The 22,134-nt window shown below is 41.5% G+C and overlaps 1 protein-coding gene across 1 annotated transcript in view; it reads left to right on the forward strand.

Annotated features, from left to right (window-relative positions):
- The first annotated feature begins 330 nt into the window (after positions 1-330).
- Positions 331-22,134, forward strand: part of LOC124251507 (Fc receptor-like protein 3) — a 28,654-nt gene continuing 6,850 nt past the window's right edge. The window contains exons 1-8 of the mRNA XM_046684376.1: positions 331-361; positions 9,168-9,188; positions 10,269-10,511; positions 10,973-11,233; positions 11,481-11,765; positions 12,576-12,863; positions 13,174-13,452; positions 21,774-22,052. Coding sequence (XP_046540332.1) covers positions 331-361; positions 9,168-9,188; positions 10,269-10,511; positions 10,973-11,233; positions 11,481-11,765; positions 12,576-12,863; positions 13,174-13,452; positions 21,774-22,052 — 1,687 coding nt within the window. The remainder of the gene's footprint in view (positions 362-9,167; positions 9,189-10,268; positions 10,512-10,972; positions 11,234-11,480; positions 11,766-12,575; positions 12,864-13,173; positions 13,453-21,773; positions 22,053-22,134) is intronic.

The raw sequence follows: 22,134 nt of genomic DNA on the forward strand, positions 1-22,134 counted from the left end.
TGTTTGAATACTAGCAAATCTACAGCTTGGCATTTTCCGAGAACCCAGGCACAACTTTGGAGATTTCTCCTGAGAGACTTGAACTGTTGGAAGATGACCACCAATATCTAAAAGTGCACAGTTGCCAGTGTTGAAATACAAACAGAATTTAGGAAGCTAGCCATGTTAATATTTTTAGAACCCAAGGCAAGACATGATTCTTTACTTCCCCTTTTATAATTATTGCAGAACTCATCTGAGTACAACTCTCCTGTCCTCCTGTGTGGATGGAAGATATGCTGGATTTTCATGAGACAGACTTTCCTTGCCCTCAGTGAGGACAAGGTCACCATGCATCTGTGGCTGCTGCTGCTCATCCTGGGTGAGTAGATGATTGGACTGGGACAGGGGCCTCAGTTTCTAATGTCAGCCAGGGGAACAACCAAGGCGCTTGTCTCCACTTCCACTTAGAGTTCAGAGACAGCTAGTAGGAGAATGAAAATAAGCATAGCTGGGTTCCCAGTGTTGGGGAACATAATCCATAACCAATGTGTAAGTCAAAATTAGGGTGAGTTTATTATGAACCAGATCTGAGGGGCATATAGCCTGGGAGAGTCGTTTCATGAAGGAATGGAGCACTCCAAAGAAGCGGGAGTTGACACAGTAGTTATATGCTATCAAATAGTATGTATCATGTATGATTGGAATATCCCTTTTACAATAATCACGAGATTGGTTTGCTGGCGCAGCCATTCACACAGCAGGTAGCAGGTCTGTGGTCTTGAGCTGGGTGGTCATAAGGTGAACGCAGCAGGCCAAGAATTAATTCCTAGTATCGGGAGAGATGTTTATCCTTAAGGAAATGGCAATGTGGGGAAAGTTACATCTTTATCTTAAAGGGCATTGGTCTTGTCTTTTGGGCAGAGTAAATACTTAAAGCAGATATACAATGCGTATTCAACAGCCACATCAGGCCTTTTTGGAAAAATAAGATCAGACCGAATTAGTTTTACACCAAATTGCTTCCTCATATACTCCAATATATCCTATTGTTTGCTATTTATTTATCACCAGGAAAACCAAAGGCTCTGATTAAAACTAGCAGAGCAAGTCGAGAATGTCACCCATTTAATTTTCATCTCATAGGAAGCTTGGATTTTTCTTTCTGCCAAATCACAGCTCTAAGAACCTCAGATAAAAAAATTACTTCCAAAACTTAGGCGAGTGAGGGAAGACCTACTGAGAAACATGACATCCTTCCTGAGATTTTAAGCCAATATTGAATCAGAGATTGAAAAAGTAGGAGGAAGAAGGTCCAAGAAATGAGGAGGAGGATAAACCATTTCTCGAAGCCCTTTTCTGCCTCTGCATTGCTACTTTTTAGCTAGAGAAGAGAAGGAGGGAATGAAGTATGCAACAGCAAAGAGATGAGACTGGGTTGTGAATACAATCAATCAAGTTTATAAAATAAATTATAGACTACTTTTTGTTTGTTTATTTGGGGGCTATAGGTGGTATAGAATTGATGTAACCAGCAAAAGGGTTCTTCTATTATCTGCAAAGGCAAGCCAACAGTCAAGAGGCAAGGTGGTAGGAGAGAAAGGGTCTTTTCATTACAGCTTGTTAGCAAGTAGGAAGATGGCAGACTAGTGTTCTAAAGAACCATCTTAAAACTACAAAATTTTGAAACAGTTATATAGGGCAAGTGGGCTGAAGGGGGGTGGTCATGCAATGTTGACCATTTGGTGCTGTAGTCTTGGAGACTCCAGATCATCCCTTCCTCTTGTCACCGGTGATGGATACCAGCAGAAGGATTTTTCCTGAAGGTCATTACATCCCTGGGAAAACTTAAAGAACAAAGTTATTGGCTTATTGGAATAGGGAGGTCTACGTATAAGCCAAGATTATTAAAATAGCAAAGCATGCATATTTCTCACAAGCAGGAGTGTACTTATCCAGGCTATGTGCAAACTAAAGCATTGCTGACAAGGAAAAAGGGGGGGATGTTTTGTGGATCAGGGTCATTTATAGTCCTAACATTGTTCCCTGCTATAAGATGGCTTTCCCTCATGCTAACTTATGTTAACCATTGGCTGTATTTATCTTAGCTATTTAAGCAGCACTAACAATTTCTCCCCTGTCAGTTGTATCCCTCCACCCCAGGGCATAAGCATATGCTGGTGTAGATAATAGGGCCGTCGTGTCCAGTCTGCTACTTCCTGCTGAAGGTGGGTGGCATGTGGGCACCATGGCATGGGATAGATTTACTCTCTTTTAAAAATGAGCCAGGGGTGTCTAAGGGGGAACCGTTGCACTATTGACTTGGAAGCTTTGGTGGTTAAGGTGGATATACATTTTATTCCACTTTTAATGGCTAAATATCTTACTAAACCTACTAATACTACTGTTAGGCCACTTTTTATGATACCCACAAGAATGGATTAAATTCCTGCTGGTATCCAGGAGAAAAGGTTAGTAAACCAGTCACCTGTTCCTGACAGGAAAGGGTTTTATGATTTTAGGTCATTTGTATCCAGGTGGCTTGTTCTCTTATTTTATTAACACTGGCTTCTACTTGGGAAGAAGTATTGATACAAGCATGGCCGGTGGTGTTAGCGACCATGCACACACCGCCTTGTTCTGCAAGGATGTCATCCAGAGCTGTTCTGTTATCCAAGATGACTTTGGTTAAAGAGTCAAGAGGGGTTTGTAAATTAGCAGGAGCTAAAGCTGTTTCACTAGCTATCATTTCAAGAGTACGAGATGTTGGTGGGCTGCAACTCCCCACCAATGTAACAGAAGGTACCCAAAGAAATAAGCATCCCCATCAGGAATTCCACAAGGAAAATCTCTGCTGCATTTAGTGAGCAGTTTTAGGGAGTTTGCCCTATGTTTAGTTTCTTCATTAGAGCATAAATTAAAAGGTATTATTAGGGTGCCCTATAGATGTTGTCCTGAGTCTGCTCTACTCCATAGACAGTTGTGTGCCCAGGTGATTCCATTATGACTGCATATGAATATATATCCTTTAGGGGTACAATACATATGGTCAATGTCTGTGCTGATGGCCAGTGCAGGATTTTTCACCCAATTGTGACCTGGAAAATTTGAGTCTGTAGGTTCTCTAGGAGTGATTTTTATTGCAGACAAGGATGGTTTGGTGTTTATAATAAGTTGTGTATCTATGCCAGATTTAATCACAAGCCTTTTTGAAACTTCATAAAGAAATAAAATCCAGCATCCAGGGAGGTGACATTGTTAATATGGATTGAAAAATCCACATTATTTCTCTTATTGGTATCTGCAACTTGTGACCCCAGGGAAATGGTGTCCATTAAAATGGAAGAACTGTTCATAGCCCATTTCAATTTTTCTAAACCAGATAACAGGGCCTATTGGGGAAGTAGAAGGTAAGGCACAATGTAGGATAACATTGTTGCCAGGTGTTACACTGAGCACCATTTTTATTTGAATTATCTGGGGAGGCTTAGTGTCTGATATTTGAGTTCATGAGTGAGAGCTCTTGTTTGAAAATAACATCAACGAATTTCTTAATTTTTGCTGTCTAAATCCATATGTGGGAATTTCAATTGGGGAAGTTGTACATGTGGGCAACGTATTGATTTCTGGAGAAGACATATTTGTGCAGTTTTCTCTTTAAGGGTACAGTGAAGCAGGTAATATTTCCCTGTATTTCAGCTGAGAACTGGGCTATTCTAACCCAGTATATAACTCTTCTGATTATAGGCCTTTTGGTCTAACCTGGAGGAACCTGGGAAAAATTACATATGGGGCAGACCAACAGATCCCGATTTTCAAAAACAGAAGAGGGCTTGGGATGGCAAACCCAGCATTTAGTGACATTAGTAGAAGTTGCAATAACCGGAGTGATACGGACCAAAGCACTGCTTTTCCAGGTTACAGTAATAGTAAGAAGAGAAAACAAACATAAAAGGCTAAGTTTTTTTCTTGAATACATATTTTAATTCTTTAAGGGGGTTGACTTGCTAAGTATGCCTTTTATTACAAGGTGTACTTTCCTGTGAGGTTGGACCTGCCTTTATCTCAGAGTGATGTAACCACACTTTTATTCTAGTGAGCCTGACAGATGAGTGTGCGGTCAGCAGTATGTCAAAAGGGCCCGTCCATCTGGCAGCTAGTTGATTTTCAGGTCCTTGTTCCATCCAAGTCTTCAGCAGTACTCGGTCACCAGGATGGAAAGGATGGAGGTGTACATCAGATGGGCAAGCTGACCTGTTAGAGGCAAACTCTTGAATAGAAGTTAGTATAGCACTTAATGATTTGACATAAACTGAGTGTGACATCCGCTAGAGTCTCAGGTGATTCGCCTGAGAAAGAAGGCTGCATAAAATTTCAAAAGGGCTCAGTTTAAGCCTACTTCAGGGAGCCACCCTAATCCACAGCAAGAAAATAGGCAACACTTTGTCCCAGGTGAGATGAGTGGGGCTTTTTTTCCTTTTTTTTTTTTTTTTTTGAGAAAGATTAGCCCTGAGCTAACATCTGCTGCCAATCCTCCTCTTTTTACTGAGGAAGACTGGCCCTGAGCTAACATCCATGCCCATCTTCCTCTACTTTATATATGGGACGCCTACCACAGCATGGCTTGCCAAGTGTTGCCATGTCCGCACCCGGGATCCGAACAGGCGAACCCTGGGCCGACGAAGCAGAATGTGCAAACTTAACCACTGCACCACCGGGTCCGCCCCAATGAGATGAGTTTCTTGACAGTTTTTAACAATATTTCTTTTTAGGGTATGATTCATCTTTTCCGTTTTTCCGGTGGATTGGGGTCTCCAAGCTGAATGCTGTGTCCATTTAATATTTAACGCCTTGGAAACCTGCTGAGTGAATTGAGAAACAAAAGCAAGTCCATTGTCACTCTGTAAGATATTAGGCAGGCCAAATCCAGGAATGATCTCCTTTAATAGAACCCTGACAACTTTCAGTGGCCCTCTCCAATTGGATGGGGAGAAAGCCTCTACCCACCCAGAAAAGGTATCCACCAATACCAGTAAATATGGGCAATTTCCAGCAGCATAGGGCATTTAGGTGAAGTCCATCTGCCAGTCTTCCTTTGGCCGTTCCCCCACGTGTTAGACTCCTAATTGTTGAGGCCCTGGAGCACTTTTGGGATTATTTTTTGCACAAATCATACAACTAGTAGTTACTTGTTGCACAGTCTTTTTAAAATTAGGTCCCAAATGTATTTTTTAACCCAATGTATTGTCTCTTCCATAATGGGTGTTCTCATACATCCATTTTAGGAGTGGGCAGAGGAGAGCTTCAGGTGCAAGAATTAGTTCTTGGTTATAATCTTCCAGCCTGCCTGTGGGTCTGAGGTAAAATCCCAGTCTCTTGCACGCTCTAAGTCCCTGTCTGAGTAAGCTGGCTGATATTCAGACAAGTTTATTTGAGGAAGCAAAGGGCCAATTATGTAAGAGCCTTTTACCACTTTCTTGGCTGCTTGGTCAGCCAGGTGGCTTCCTTTAGCGACAGGGGCTTCGTCCTTTTGGTGACCAAGTGTATTATGGCCACTTGCAAGGGCTCATTAATTGTCTCTAATAACTGTCATGTTTCTATAGCATGTTTCATTTCTTTTGTATCAGCAGCTAAGAGTCCCCTTTCTTTCCCTATCGCCCTGTGGACATGGACCACTGAAAATGCTTACCAGGAATCTGTATGAATGTCCACCTTTCTTCTCTGAGATACGTGTAAGTTTCGGGTTTGGGCTGTGATTTCTGCCTTCTGAGCTGAGGTTCCTAGAGGTAGGGCTTTGGCTTCTAAAGTCTCATGTAAGGTCACAACTGCATATCTGGTGCTTCTCTGACCTTGATCCGTGAAGCTGCTGCCGTCTGTAAACAGTTCCAGTTCAGGGTCCTCAGATGGTTGATCTTTTAGGTTTGGTGGTCTGGAATAAACCATTTCTATAACTTTTAAACAGTTTATGGTCTGTTGTTTGTGAAGTTTCATTGGGGAGCAAGGTGGCCGGATTCAGGATTGAAGAGACTTGCAACCTGACATTTGGGTTATCTATCAGAATGGCATTCAGCTTGGAGACTTCAATCCACTGGAAAAATGAATCACACCCTAAAAAAAGAACATTGCTAAAATCTGTCAAGAAACTCATCTCACCTGGGACAAAACATTGCTTATTGCCCTGCTGTGGATTAGGGTATCTCCCTGAAGTAGGCTTAAATTGAGCCCTTTTGAACTTTTATATGGCCATCCTTTCAGGTTTCTTCTTTCCCAGGCGAATCACCTGAGACTCTAAAGGATGTCACACTTGGCATTCTAACGTCTGTCCAAACGACTGATGTTGGACTTTGCCAGAAACCCCAGTTATCGGAGTTGACCTGGTTGATTTTTTGGTCAGTTTTGTATTTAAAACAGCGTAGGTGGCGCCAGTGTCTACTAGAAAATCAATCAGTTTGTCCACCACTGACAATTTTACCTGAGGCTCCTGTGGGGTTATTTTAGGTTCAAAGGAGCCCCAGGACCCCTTCAATCTTTGTCAGAACAAAGATCCTTTTCCACCATCAAGGGGGCTTTTTCCTTAGTTTTCTCACCTAGGGGGAGGTTTTGTTTCTCTTAGGAAACTCTTTTTTCCAGGATCCTTCCTGCTTACAATAAGAACATTGATTTTTCCTGAGGGGGTGCTTACCTGGTGTCCCAGTTTCTTCTTCCAGTAGTTTATATTCTTGCCACTTAAGGTAGAGGCCAGGAGGGTGGCAATTGTCTGGCACGCCCTCTTGTTTAATTCGGTGTTCTCAGCTATTCTAGACCATAAAAGCAATATCTACAAGCTGAGAATGGTCCATTCCTAAAACCCCATCCATTTTTGCAGTTTTCTCTTAATGTCTTGGGCGCTTTGTCCTAAGAAAGTCATGTTGACCATCCTGAGGTTTCCAGGGGCCTCAGGATCAGAGCTGGTGTAATGCCCGTAGGCCTGGTAAACTCTTTCCAGAAATTCAGAGGGGTCCTCATCAGGTTTCTGTTGCAGTCCCTGAATCTTATTTAGATTCTTTTGTTTGGGAACCCCTTTTTTGAGGCCCACCAGAATACACCATTTAAAATGTTCCATTTGGGCTCAGCCCCTCGCTTCTTTGGGGTTCCAATCTGGTTCTACTAATGGGACAGCCACATTAGATTCAAAGGTGTTATTGAGGTCTTCCACATGGAATCTAGTGGCTTCTCTAGCTTTATCTAATGCCAATCTCCTTTCAACACCAATTAACAGCATATTTATCAGAATATGAATGTCTGCCCTTGACGGATGATAAATGGCAAAAATGGAAGAGAACAAGTCAGTCATTTGCTTGGGGTCCTCTTGGCACGGTGGGTTGTTATTTTTTCAGTTGAACAGATGAGAGGTGGAGAAGGGGTTATTCATCCATATGAAACCAGCAGATTGTCCGTCAGCATTAACTCCTATTGGCTATTGCCTTAAGGAAAATTGCCTAGCTCTGGGGGTAGCACCTGGCCAAATTGTGTTCCCTGTCTAGTCCTGGGGGGTAAAACCCAGCCAGCTGGCCTGTGTCCTTTTCAGTATTTCCCTTGTAAGATGTTGAGGCCTCAGCTCCCATGGCTAAAGGAGCCTCTTGGGGCTGAGGAGCAGGAGGAGCAGTGGCAGCTGTTTGTGCTTGTGCTGCAGGGGGAGGGTTGAGGGTTTGAATGATTGTCATATCTTTCTCTTCCTCCTGAGTTCCTTGTCAAACCAGTCCTCTTTCTCCTTTTGTTCTTTGTACCATAAGGAAATCTTTGCCCTCTCTTTCCTTATCCTGATATAATAGCATAAAGGGCTGGACATATGGGATCTCATCATCTTTACCAGCTCACTTGCAAAACAATTCTAGCTGTAAGATGGTTAACAATTCAGTGAGCCATTAACCGGCCAGTTCTCACCTGAACCTAGGGAATATTGTGTCCAGGCAGTGTTGCAGTAAAAAATCATCTTTTTCTTAGTCGTTGGCTCATAGCTATAATCAGACCAATTATTCAAAATTTGCCCCAAGAACTGATGGTGGACTTCCCATTGTTATTACACAAAGTTGACTCGTTCTACGCACACACACAGACGGAGAAACACAAATGAGCACTAGATAAACCAGACACTAATGAAATAGTTCCCAGATTTCAGATAAAGTCCTACAACTATTCCCACTCTGAAAGCACACCCAGATGGCCCTACCATAAAAGGCAAGATCCCAGATGGAAGGGAAGGGAATTCTTGGGTATTCCCAAGGCAATTTACCCTGTTCCTGGTTGAGCCTGTGGACTCCCCAGATGTAGCTGTTTCTTGCTTTACCACAGTTAGCCTAAGGAGGCAGCTGGTGTCAGCACAGGAAAGCAGGAAAGGCAAATCCCTGACGGAAGGGGCCTCAGCAGCTGCTAGGGACTTACTGTCAGGCTGCCTGTCTGAGGTCAACTACCTGTGAGCAGGAATTATAGTCCCATCGTGGTCATAAAATTTGTAACTGCCAAAAGGGATGTTCTACTCTCCACAAAGACAAGCCAACAGTCAAGAGGCAAGGTAGCAGGAGAGAAAGGGTCTTTTAATTACAGCTTTCCAGCAAGGGGGAAAATGGCAGACTAGTGTCATAAAGAACCATCTTAAAACTACAACATTTTGAAGCAGTTATATAGGGCCATCTGACATTATAGTCCTTGAGACTTCAGATCATCCCTTTCCCTTGTCATGAGTGATAGATACCAGCAGGGCCTTTTTCCTGAAAGTTGTTACATCCCTGGGAAAACTTAAAGAACAAAGTTATTGGCTTATTGGAATACGGATGTCTACATATAGGCCAAGACTATAAAAATAGCAGAGCATGCATATTTCTCACAAGCAGGAATGTACTTTTCTAGGCTACATGCAAACTGAAGCATTGCTGACAAGGAAAAAGGGGAGAGGGTTTTTGGATCAGGGTCATTTATAGTCCTAATATTGTTCCCCTCTATAACATGGCTTCCCTTATGCTAACCTATGTTAACCATTGGCTGTATTTATCTTAGTCATTTAGGTGGCACTAACATTGGGACAAAGAAATGAAGAAAAACTAAAGATGTGGTTGTGGTTAGATTGTTGGAAAATTTCTCAGAGAGTATCTAACTGATAATGCTTGAAAAATATTGCTCTATGCTAATCTTTAAATCTTGTCCCCTCACAGCTCCTGGAAGAGAACAATCAGGTCAGTTTTCCCTTCTCTACATTCCTCCTGGTCTCTGGGCATTGGTCCTCTTGGCCAGCACAGCCTGCCTCCATAAATGAAGGATACAGGGCTGTGCCAACGTTGGTGGTTTTGCTACTCTGAGGTCAGGCCTGCTGCTATGGTGGGTGAGCAGACCCTCCCCTGATTTCTCCAGTTCTTTCCCTATTATCAGGATGCTTCAGTGTAGAGAGGAAGGAAGCATTTGCAGAGGGAAGAGCAGAAGCAGGAGGCTCATGTTGGGAGAGCCTCAGATCTGATCTACTCTATTCCCTAAGACCCTTCCCTCTGTATGTCCAAACTAGTGCCACTAACAAAGGACATAGAAATAGCTCCCATCCACAGAGGAAATGCTACAGTCAAATCTTTATATATCTCCAAAAGGAGCTCATGTCACTCTCGTGCTTCCACTTCTGGTCCCATTAGTCAGTTGCAATTCTATACAGAAGTATGATTTGTATATATGATTTCTCAAGCGGCCCATGCCTGTTCATTCAAATTCTTTATATCCTTCAATTATTGATTGTGTCCAACTTAGATGGAGAATAGAAAAAAGTTGCCTTCCCCATAGAATCTCAAATTAAGCAAGGTTTAAAAGTAATGAAAATTAAAAAAGAAAAAACCTTATTCAAAATACTAACAAAGTTGGAAGTGGTCTTTCAAAGTCTAGAAGCTCCCTCTGAGGTATATCCATCTCAGGCTCACCTTTAGCTTGACAAGATTGCATAGGAGAGGATCATTTCAGAATCAGCCCACCTTCAGAGGCCCTCACAGTGTTTTCCCAACTACAAGGTGCATCTCCTGAACTTTTCTGAGCCCACACCAGGGACCTGAGAGCTATCCCCTATGACACCCACCTACTCACATCCAGGTCAAGAAAAGAATGAGGAAGAACAGATTCTGTCCCAGGCATTTCCCCAGGTTGTTTCTGTTCCATTTCTAATCCAGGTCCTAATAGGAATTAGCACAAGAAAACTCCCAGCTGCAGACCAGGGCCTCCCCTGTTCTCTATTCACCTCCCATTCACCTTCATGTGCCTTCATCTCTCTATTTCCTCTTCAGGTTTAGCTCCAAAAGCTTTTATTCACCTAACTCCTCCATGGTCTGTGAACTTCGATGGAGAGAAAGTGACTCTCACATGCAGGGATTCCAATTCTCCAACCAGGGGAGACATATCCTGGTATTATAATGACAATTTGTTGAAAGAAGAATCTGGAGAAATTCAAATTATGAAGACTGGATACTACAAATGCAAGACCAAAGGATCTTCCCTCAGTGACCCTGTGCATGTGAGATTTTCATCTGGTAAGGAAAGAAAGGAAGAGTTTTTGAAGTAAAGCCACTGGGCAGCATATCTGAGGGCTGGGTTAATGCAGAGCCCTTCAGGCATGAGGCTATTGGAAGTGCTGTCCCCAGGAAATAACAAGATAGAACAGCAGCACGATGCTTCATAGTCCTTCTTCTCCATCCAGAGAAACGTCAGTTACCCAGAAGTCACCAGACAAAGAGGGACTGAGGACTGAAGAAAGGCATGGCATAAAATTCCTCTTCTAAAAATGTGTATGAGAATTTCTTAAGGACCTATCCTGGGGTTAGTTCACTATCCTAGAACAAGGGAGAGTCGAGGATAGGGGCTATGTGGAAATGTTGATGGAGGACATTTGCAACTGTGTACAGGACTGTAGCTCTTTCAAAGTGAGCAAAAATTACAGCTTGAAGAATGAAGCAGCAAGGATAAATTGATTGTGTTCCTCCGTTCTTTGCAGACTGGCTGATTCTCCAGGCTTCCCACCCTGTTTTTGAAGGAGATTATGTATATCTGAGATGCCGGGGGAGGAAAGAAGAGGATATTAGTGAAAAGATTTACTACAAAGACGGAGAAGAACTTGGTGGCAATTATAATTTAGACTCCATCACAATAAATTCAGACTCCCTGGACAACAGCAAATATCATTGTACTGCTTCTAGAAGGGGTTTCTGGAGCTCACGGAAAGAAACTTCAAAACCTATACAGATCCAAGTTCAAGGTAATGGCTACACTTCTGTGGGTAGAAAGGCTTGGCAGGGAACCAGTGGGTGTGGATTGAGGGAAGGTTCTCATCAGTAGGGATTTCATGAAAAGCCTATTTGGAGCCAGCCACGGGAGGGAGATGAGAAGTGGTTCGATCTGCATGAGTCTCTATCTCCTGATGGCTGCTGCTGAGAACACATGTGCATCTCTCCAGGCATGCTGAGCCTCACTACCTTGGGAATTGTATTTGTTCTTCTCTCTAGAGTTGTTTCCACCTCCTGTGCTGACAGCAAGCCCCTCCCAGCCCATAGAGGGGAGCCCAGTGACCCTGAAATGTGAGACCTGGCTCCCTCCGGAGAAGTCATACATTCAGCTTCAATTCTGTTTCTTCAGAGAAGATCAGGCCCTGGGGTCAGGCTGGAGCAGCTCCTCGGGGCTCCAGATCCCTGCCATATGGAGTGAAGACTCAAGGTCTTACTGGTGCCAGGCAGAGACAGTGACTCACAGTACCATGAAAAGAAGCTTGAAATCCCAGATACGTGTACAGAGTGAGTGTCTATGGGGCTGCTCATTCGGAATCAGAGCTGAGGAGAGAAGAACAGAACATGACATCTCCTCCCTGGGATAATGAACATAATAGTGAGGAGACTCCAGCTATCCTAGTATCCTTCTTTTGTGGTTCAACATTGGCTTAATATCCCTAGACCATTCTTTTCCATCTAAGTCAGGTGATAGTAGTTATGGATCAGTTACTGGGTGCCCAGTGCTGTAGGGACTACAGAGACCACAAGATCTGTCTCTCATGTGTAAACAGATAACTAAAAGCACAGATGACCACATGCTGTCTTTAGAAGTCCCTACGGTGCGTGCATGTTTTGATGTAAACTTGTTCCAAAACAATAAGAAAAGAGGAACATAAACACAAACCAGAATAGCCAAAGAAGAATGTGGGAAGAGGGAGATGAGAGTGAAGTCTTGAAAGATAGAAGAGGAGTTTGGATTCTGAGTAAAGTCACTTCAGGATAGAAATAATATTCCAAGTGTTATCTCTTATTTTGTGGTCCACTGGTGCATCAAATTTTCCTTAGAGACAAATGTCCATAAAATGTGACAGCATTCAACATTAGGTTTAAGATTAAGGGTCCGATGCCAGCATTACTCAAGAATGGGAATTGTCCGTGAGAGGAGGAGTATTACTCCCTTTATAATAATATATACAATTAATTCCTTAATTCCTACTTTGGACCCCTGTCTATTGCACCTGCTTCTATTGGCTTATTCACGGCAGCACCAGCCTTCTCCTTGACCTTGAAGTCCCTTCCATCAAGACCCTCATGTGTCATCTTTTGTCCTCCCAGGAGTCCCTGTGTCTGATGTGAATCTAGAAATCCAGCCCCCTGGAGGGAAGCTGATTGAAGGAGACAATCTGGTCCTTATCTGCTCAGTAACCAAGGGGACAGGGACTATCACGTTCTCCTGGCACAGAGAAGGCACAATAAGAATTTTGGAAAAAAAGACCCAGCGTTCCCTGTCAGCAGAGCTCCAAATACCCACTGTGAAGGAGAGTGATGCTGGGAGATACTACTGTGCAGCTGACAACATTCATGGCCCCATCCTCAGTACACTGATTACCATCACAGTGAGAAGTAAGTTCCCTATTCCTTTTACTCAGCCTTGGTTTGCAAGCCAGGGTTTAGGTTCTCTGTCAGGTTCTTCTAAAGAAAGCAACGGAACAGAGGTGTAAAAATTTAAAAGCTAACCAAGAATGGCAAAGAGGGCAAAATAAGTTGAAGACACCTTACTTTCTGTGGAGAGGACTTAGTAGTGATGAAGACAAAATTTTCCAGGATTGCTCCTCATGACGCAAGGGATATATCTATTTTTAGCCTCCTCGAGTGGAGTTCTGAACCTGTCACAGCTTCAGAGTCCTTCTCTGACAGCTTTTTTCTCTCTCAGTTCCAGTGTCTCGCCCTGTCCTCACCATCAGGGCTCCCAGGGCCCAGGCTGTGGTAGGGGATGTGGTGGAGCTTCGTTGTGAGGCCTGGAGAGGCTCTCCTCCAATCCTGTACCAGTTTTACCACGAAGATGCCACCCTGGGAAGCAGCTCAGCCCCCTCTGGAAGAGCAGCATCCTTCAACCTCTCTCTGACTGCAGACCATTCTGGAAACTACTCCTGTGAGGCTGACAATGGCCTGGGAGCCCAACATAGTGACAAAGTGACTCTCAGCGTCACAGGTAAGTAGGATATGTCCATAGCAGTTGCAGCGAAGAACAGATAATGTCTTCTCACAAACAGAGACCCTTTGGGCTATTTGCTGATGTGATGTCCCAACAGACTCCCCACGTTTTCTGCCTCCACCTGAAGGTTCTGGGATTCTTCCCTCTGGCTATACATTCAGTAACTTAGGCAATTCCTTTATTTCCTCTGTCATGAAAGCCATATATTCCACATAGTCTTCTAGTAGAGGCAAAAAGACTTTCCAAAATACCAGATATATGACGGTTTAGCAATTTCTGATGAAGGAACGTCATATAGAAAGCTTTATATCTAAATTCCTTTGTCCACGAACAAATGACCCAACTGACCCTTGCCAAGGTTTTCTTCCTCTGCTCCCCTCCAATCTAAATTCCTACTTGGCTCTCTGGATTACTAGACAAAGTGTCTCTCCTTGTGGACACCCACAGCTATCAGAGCAGCAGAGCTTTCTCTTGGCCTTCACACTGATGACCTGTCTGGCCTTCTCACTTTCACCACATGCCTTCTGACTCTTCAAATGTTAGGATATCATTGAATATGATGTTCTCGGTATCTCCAAACAAAATTTTTCTTCACCAGAGCTATCAAGGCATCTTTATTTCCCACTTCCAGCATATGTTGGCAATTAGCGATGTGCCCACCTATTTAGGAGAGACCCCTAGTCCATGCCATGATCATTCCAAAGTACCCAGCATTTGGAAGGTGAGGAGAAGCACTGAGACTTAGGAGGAGGTGGCAGGATTAAGAGATGTGGTGGTGACTCCCAGTGCGTCAAACCCTTACATTCTCTGGATTTTGCCATGGCTTCTTGTTCTCCAACTATTCCAAACTATTGGAATACTTATGGTATCTAGGTTAATAATGACTCTTCCTATGGTCCAAGCTTGGGTTACAATTTGAGGAGCCTGGGAGAGCCAGATAGTGTGCTGACACTGGGATTCCAGTCTTGAACAAGAAAGTATCTATTTATGTGACCGTGAACAAGTCTCCTTACTAGTCTGTCCTCAGTTTCCTCACTTATAAAGTAATTGATTCAAGTAAATCACGGAGGAACAAACATTCCTGTTCCCACACCACTTTCAGTCAAACATGTTGAACATGTTTCCTAAATACTTTTTATTAGTCACATCCATGTTCTACTGTACTAACTTAATATACACACTATTAAACACAGAAATATAAATTAAATAAGGATGAAATAAACAATATTTTAAAATATTCTTAGAATCTTTGATTAAAATGGTAATTGAATAAGAATTTTTCATTTTCAACGTCTTGGTTTACTCTTTGTGGTACAGTTATTTGATGCCTGGCTATGAGTTTGAGTTATTCCAATTGGTTTCAGTGGCTACTATCACGTAAAAGATGTCTTACCAATGTATCCAGATCCAAGTGGAAACAAAGCATCTATGATACCCATTTTTCAATCCAATACACTAATTATGCAAAGATTTTCCTTGAAATTTAGCTAGTACATTTCCATTTTTATTGATGTCATTGTTATTCTTGCAAAATACATGAGAAATGTTGCATATTTAAATTTATTACAGATGAGTTCAAGCTTTGAAAGACATATAAACTGGTTAGTACATGCTATTTAAATACAATTTTAAATGTGTAGATATAAATATTTGAAGTTGACATATTGACATATTCTGATAATAAAACCACATAGAAGTGTAATTATTTTTAAACAACCATTTTACAAAAGATTATCTCTATTGCATGAGTTTACTTAGAAAGTATTAATAATGAGTTCTGTTAAAAGTCTTTTTTTTTAATGTCGAACTAAATATTATACTATTGAGTCACTGATCATCAGAAAAAGAAAGAAAGAAAGAAAAACACCAAAAGTAAAATAATAATCTTTCTTCATAGAAAAATGCATGCGTAATTTTTATATTTACCTCCTCTTTTTAGAACTTGACCACCAAATAATTGAAAAACTTTTATGTGGTTCAAAAAGATGTTGTTGTTATTAGTCAATTTCATTGAAAAGTATTTTAAAGTCTTTAATTATTTAAGTTGCATTAATATGTAAAAATACTGAAATAGACGACTTGGAGGGCAACATGTTCACATATGCTGAAAATGAACAAACAATTGAAGGTCCTGCTGTCAACTCCTCCATGCGGTTGGTACCCCACTGCCTTCACAAGAACTCCCTTACAGATCTCAGCACAGGCTATGACACATGGCCTGAGTAAGAGTGCCAATGTGACTATTGGCAAAGCTGAATTTCTTGCTTACTGTCAAGTTAAAATACTCAAACATTCTCATATTTTCTTCTCATACCCCATTCGGTTGGTTTGCATCCCATCGTGGAGACCACTGAACTTGGTGATAACCATGGTCTCTTTCAGCACTAAAATTCTCTGACTTTATTGGGATGTGCATGTAGAACCAGAAGTTTGGTGAACCCTGGAGGGAGAAATGTAATGGAAGAAGCTGAGAATCACTACTCCGAGCTTACAGAAGCCTAGAGAAAGAGGAGGTAGGGAGGATTCTGGGAAGATGGCAGAGTAGGAGGCACCAGGAATCTGTCTTCTTACTTAGAATTGCACTGGAAAATCTGTCTGAGGCAATTATTTTGGGATTCTTGGGTTTACTGGAAGCTTGCAACTCCCACAGGAAGGCTTGGTCGGTAAATTGCAGTTAATTTCCATCAATTTCAGCTCTTAGCACAGTAGCAGCTACCCAACTCCCACCCTCAGCCCTGTGGCAGGCTGCTGTGTATGTGTTTCTGGAGCAGCTTGCACACAGCTTGTGGGGAGCTGAGGTGGGCAAAAAGGACCCTGTCCTCCAAATATTGGGGAATCTGTGCTCTGAGCCCAATTGCTGCTTCTGATCACAGAGGTGTGCAGACAGACGCAGGCAGCTACAGACGGTTGTTGTACCTCCTTCCTCTGTTGCAAGCCCCTCACTCTCCAGCTGAAGGGACTTCCAGAGGGTTTAAAGGGCTGCCACCCTTTTTTTCCCTTCTTAACTTTTTTTTTCCTTCCTTTTGGAACTGGACATTAAGGACTAGGACATTCAAAAACAACTGCATATACAGGGATATTTTGAAAGTGAGTGTGCATGCCCAAGGAAAGTCTCAGAAAAAACCTTAGAAGACCTTAAGTCTACACCTCAGGGTGATCTTTGGCACAGAGATAGCCTACAACAATCAAAAAGCAAAAGAATAGGGGCTGGCCCTGTGGCTGAGTGGTTAAGTTCGCGCACTCTGTTACAGGTGGCCCAGGGTTTCTTTGGTTCGAGTCCTGGGCGCGGACATGGCACTGCTCATCAAGCTATGCTGAGGCAGCGTCCCACATGCCACAACTAGAGGGACCCACAACGAAGAATATACAACTATGTACTGGGGAGCTTTGGGGAGAAAAAGGAGAAAAAATAAAATCTTTAAAAAAAAAGCAAAATAATAAACAAAAACAATAACAAAAACAGCAAAACCTGGGGAAGGAGGAGAATCTGACTTTCAGAGCTACCAGATTATTAAATTCAAATGTCCAATTTTCAAAGAAAAAATCACAGACATACAAAGAAATAGGAAAGTATTGTCCATTCAAAGGAAAAAAGGTAAACCAACAGAAACAGTCTCTGAAAAACACCTGATGGCAGATACGCTAGACAAAGAATTTAAAAGAACTAAACGTCCCTCCTTATTTGTTGGGGATATGTTCCAAGACATCCAGTGGTTACCAAAAACCAAGGATAGTACCGAACTCTATCTTAACTAAGCACTTATCATGCACTGTCGTCATAACTTTTGCCATTTGAGTTACGACAGCAAAACTAGCATGAATTTCTTGTTCCTTCACAATTTCACAGATAGAAAATTCATTCTTACCTTAGATCAGGACAATTTCACTATACAATTTTCTTTTTCATTATTAAGTTGAGAACTTTAATCTTTTCACTTAAAGGAATCACTTTGTGGCCTCTTTTTGGCATATCCAAATTACCAGCATCACTACTCTTGTACTTTGAGGCCATTATTAAGCAAAATAAGGATTACTTCAACACAAGCACTGCAATACTATGACAGTAGATCTGATAACCAAGATCGCTACTGAGTGACAAATGGGCAGGTAGTGTATACAACGTGGATATGCTAGACAAAGGGATTATTCATGTCCCAGGCAGGGTGGAGCAGGATGGTGTTCCTCTAAGAACAGGAACAAGGCAAGGATGCTCGCTCTTCCCACTTCTATTCGGGATAGTATCAGAATTTCTAGCCAGAGCATTTAGACAAGTAAAGGAAATAAGAGTCATCCAAGTTGGGAAGGAAGAATTTAAAATTATCTCTGTTCACCAATGACATGATTTTATATGTAGTAACCCTTAAGGATTATACACACCCCCCAAAATACCTGTTAGAGCTAATAAATAAATTAATCAAAGTAGCAGGATACAAACTCAACACGTAAATATCAGCTGCATTTCTGGACACTAACAACGAATAATCTGAAAAGGAAATTATGAAAACAATTCCATTTAAAATGTCTCAAAAAGAATTAAATACTTAGGAATTAACTAAGGAGAGGAAAGACTAGGACAATAAAAACTAGAAAACATTGCTGAAAGCAATTGTAGAAGACAAAATAATGTAAACACATCCCACGTTCAGGGATTAGAAGACTTAACATTGTTAAGATGTCAATCCCACCCAAAGCAACCTACAGATTCAATGCAATATCTATAAAAATTCCAATGTTGTTTTTTGCAGAGGTAGAAAAATGCATTCTAAAGTTCATATGGAATATCAAGGGACCCCAAATAGCCAAAACAATCTTGAAGAAGAATGGAACTGGAAGCATCATACTTCTTGTTCTCAGAATTTAACTATAAATCTATGGTAATCAAAACAGAATGGTACTGGCGTAAAGACAGACATATAGACCAATGGAATAGAATAGCAAGCCCAGAAATAAACCATCACATATATGGTCACTTGATTTTTGACAAGGGTGTCAACACCATTCAATGGGGAAAAGACAGTCTTTTCAATAAATGTTGCTAGGAAAACTGAATATCCACATGCAAAAGAATGAAGTTGGCCCTTACCTAACACCACACACAAACTTAACTTAACATGGACAACAGACTTAAATTTAAGGCCTAAAACCATAAAACTCTTAGAATAAAATTTAGGGAAATTTCATAACATTGAATTTAGCCATATTATTTTTGATAGACACCAAAGATACAGGCAAAAATGAAAAATAACCAACAAATTGGACTTCATGAAAATTTTTAAAAATTTTGTACATCAAAATGCAATATCAACAGATTGATAAAGCAACCCACAGAATGGGGGAACATATTTACAAATCATATATATAATAAGGGATTGGTATCTAGAATTAGAGAACTCCTGAAACTTAACAACAAGAAAAAAAAAAACCCAGTTAAAAAATAGGTAAAGGACTTGAATAAGCATTTCTCAAAAGAAGGTAAATAAATGGCCAATAAACACATGAAAAGATGCTCAACATCACATGATTATTAGGGAAATGCAAATCAAAACTACAATGAACTAGGGGCCGGCCCAGTGGCTGAGTTGTTAAGTTTGCGCGCTCAGCTGCAGGCGGCCCAGGGTTTCGTCAGTTCGAACCTGGGCGCGGACATGGCACCGCTCATCGAGCCATGCTGAGGCGGCATCCCACATACCACAACTAGAAGGACCCACAACTCAGAATATACAACTATGTACCTGGGGGCTTTGGGGAGAAAAATGAAAAAAATAAAATCTTAAAAACAAAAACAAAAACAAAAAAACTACAATGAAATACCACCTCACACCCATTAAGATAGCTATCATAAAAAATAATAGAAAAGAACAAGTGTTGACAAGGATGTGGAGAAATTGAAACCCTTATGTTCTGTTGGTGGGCATGTAAAATAGAGCAACCATTATGGAGAACAGTATGGAGGTTCCTCAAAATTTGAAGATAGAACTACCATATGATCCAGAAATTCCACTCTAAGGTATGCATCCTCAAAAATTGAAAGTGAGTTCTCAAAGAGATATTTGTCCACCAATGTACATAGCAGCATTATTCATAATAGCTAAAACATAGAAGCAACTCAAGTATCCATCAATAGGTAAATGGATAAGCAAAATGTGGTATGTACATACAATGGGATATTATTCAGACTTAAAGAAAATTCTAATGTATGCTACATCATTTATGAATCTTGAGGCCATCATGCTAAGTGAAAGAAGTCAGTCACAAAAAGACAAATACTATACAATTCCACTTACATAAGATACTTAGGGAGGTCAAAATAATAGATATGGAAAGTAGAATGGTGGTTCCACGGGCTGGGGAGTGGGGAAATGGGGAGCTATTTTTTTTTGTTTTTTTGAGGAAGATCAGCCCTGAGCTAACATCTGCTGCCAATCCTCCTCTTTTTGCTGAGGAAGACTGGCCCTGTGCTAACATCCATGCCCATCTTCCTCTACTTTATATGTGGGATGCCTGCCACAGCATGGCTTGCCAAGCGGTGCCATGTCTGCACCCGGGATCCAAACCGGCGAACCCCTGGCCGCCGAAGCGGAACGTGCACACTTAACCACTGTGCCACCGGGCTGGCCCGGGGAGCTATTTTTTAATGGGTATAGAGTTTCAGTCTTACGAAATGAAAAGTTATGGATGGTTGTTATGGTTGCACAACATTACGAATATATTTAATACCACTAAATTGAGCACTTAAAAATGATTATGATGGTAAATCTTATGGTGTGTGTATTTTACTGCAATAAAAAGAAATTGGAGAGCCAGCCCCGTAGCCAAGTGGTTAAGTTTGCAGAACCTCTTTGGCAGCCCAGGGCTTTGACGTTTTGGATCCTGGATGTGGACACGGCACTGCTCATCAACCCATGCTGAGGCAGCGTCCCACATAGAACAATCAAAGGCACTCAAAACTATAATATACAACTATATACTAGGGGGCTTTGGAGAGAAGAAGAAGAAGAAAAAAAAAGAAAAGAAGATTGGCAACAGATATTAGCTCAGGTGCCAATCTTAAAAAAAAAAAAAGGAGATAAAAAGAAATATGAGGCCATAATGTGGGTGGAAAGGCACACTGAGATGCACAAAGTACATATAAAGACTTACCCCTGAGGCCATTAGCATTTGGCCCAGGTCACTTTATATGTCAAAGGATGTACAGAAGGGCCAAACTCAAGCCATCTGTTTAGATTTAGCAGGAAACCTACACTTCCAAAAGCCAGTGTTGGTATTTCCACCCTGAGGCAGTTGGTGCCATCTGTTTTGCAGCCAGCAGATGGCGCATTTTCAAGAGAAATCATTTCCGTTCAAGAATTGATTCCCGTGCTTCCCTTTGAGTCAATCTCTGATGCAGAGCAGAGTTTAAGATCCTTACCAACCTTCTCTTGCCAGTGACACACACAGCTTATATCTAAAGCACTGCACACAAATTCGCTCATCCAGGTTCCCTCACGACTTAGCAGAACAAGCAATCACAGTTCACATTCCACATTATTTATTAATAATTCCATATATTAGTAAAAATGATTTTTCTGTTCTTCCTGGCTGACCTAGTTCTATAATCATCAATTAAAAAGGAAATCATTGTTGCTATTGCTGTATCTGGACATTTTTATGCCAATCTGATCAGTTTGGTCACCCATGCAATCACCAGTTATTGAGGAACTATTGCATGCCAGGTTAAGTTCCAGCAGCTGGAAATATAATGAACAAACAGACAAGTCCTCATTCTTTTGAAACTCACATTCTATTGGGGGAATCAGATATACAACAATGATAGATAGATGAAAGAGAGAGAGACATAGATAAATAGATATACAGATAGATGTTAGTGCTAAATGCTGCATAGAAAAATAAAGGAAGGTAATTGGCTAGAGTAATGAGGTCCTACTTTCGATAGATGTGGAAGTATAGGTTTAAAGCTAGTACTCAGGAGTCAGTGATGCTGAGAAGCGAACCTTGCTTTTAATTATTATTTCTATCAATAGTAGTAGCTAACATTTACTGAGCACTTTACATTCATGATTTTTATTACTTATAGCTTGAGATATAATCATTATTAATTACATCTTACAAAGGAATAAACTGAGACTCAGAGACATTAAAAAGTTTTAAAACATCAAGATTACAGAGCTGAAAAAGGGCAGAGACAGGATTCAAACTCAGGTTTTCCTGAATCCTGGGTCCATGTTCCTACTAATAAATATGCTGGATATTTCCTTTATTAAGTTATCCTGTATACATACTGAACTAAAACTTCCGGTGAACTATGTTTCCTCCCTCAGTTCCAGTGTCTCGTCCTGTCCTCACTCTCAACCCTGCTGGCACCCAGCCTGTGGTGGGAGATGTGTTGGAGCTTCGCTGTGAGGCCAAAAGAGGCTCTCCCCCGATCCTGTACTGGTTTTATCATGACAATGTCACTCTGGGGAAAAGCTTGGCCCCCTTTGGAGGAGGAGCATCCTTCAACCTCTTTCTGATGGCACAGCCTTCTGGGAACTACTTCTGTGGGGCAGACAATGGCCTGGGGGTGCAATGCAGTGAGGTGGTGATGCTCAACTTCACAGGTGGGTTGGTGGTACCTGGGCTATAGGTTATAGTTATGTTGATAAAATATTTCTCCAACAGATTGTACAAATTCTACCAATG

Source organism: Equus quagga, chromosome 13, assembly GCF_021613505.1.
Source record: "Equus quagga isolate Etosha38 chromosome 13, UCLA_HA_Equagga_1.0, whole genome shotgun sequence".
In the NCBI taxonomy this organism is placed as follows: Eukaryota; Metazoa; Chordata; class Mammalia; order Perissodactyla; family Equidae; genus Equus; species Equus quagga.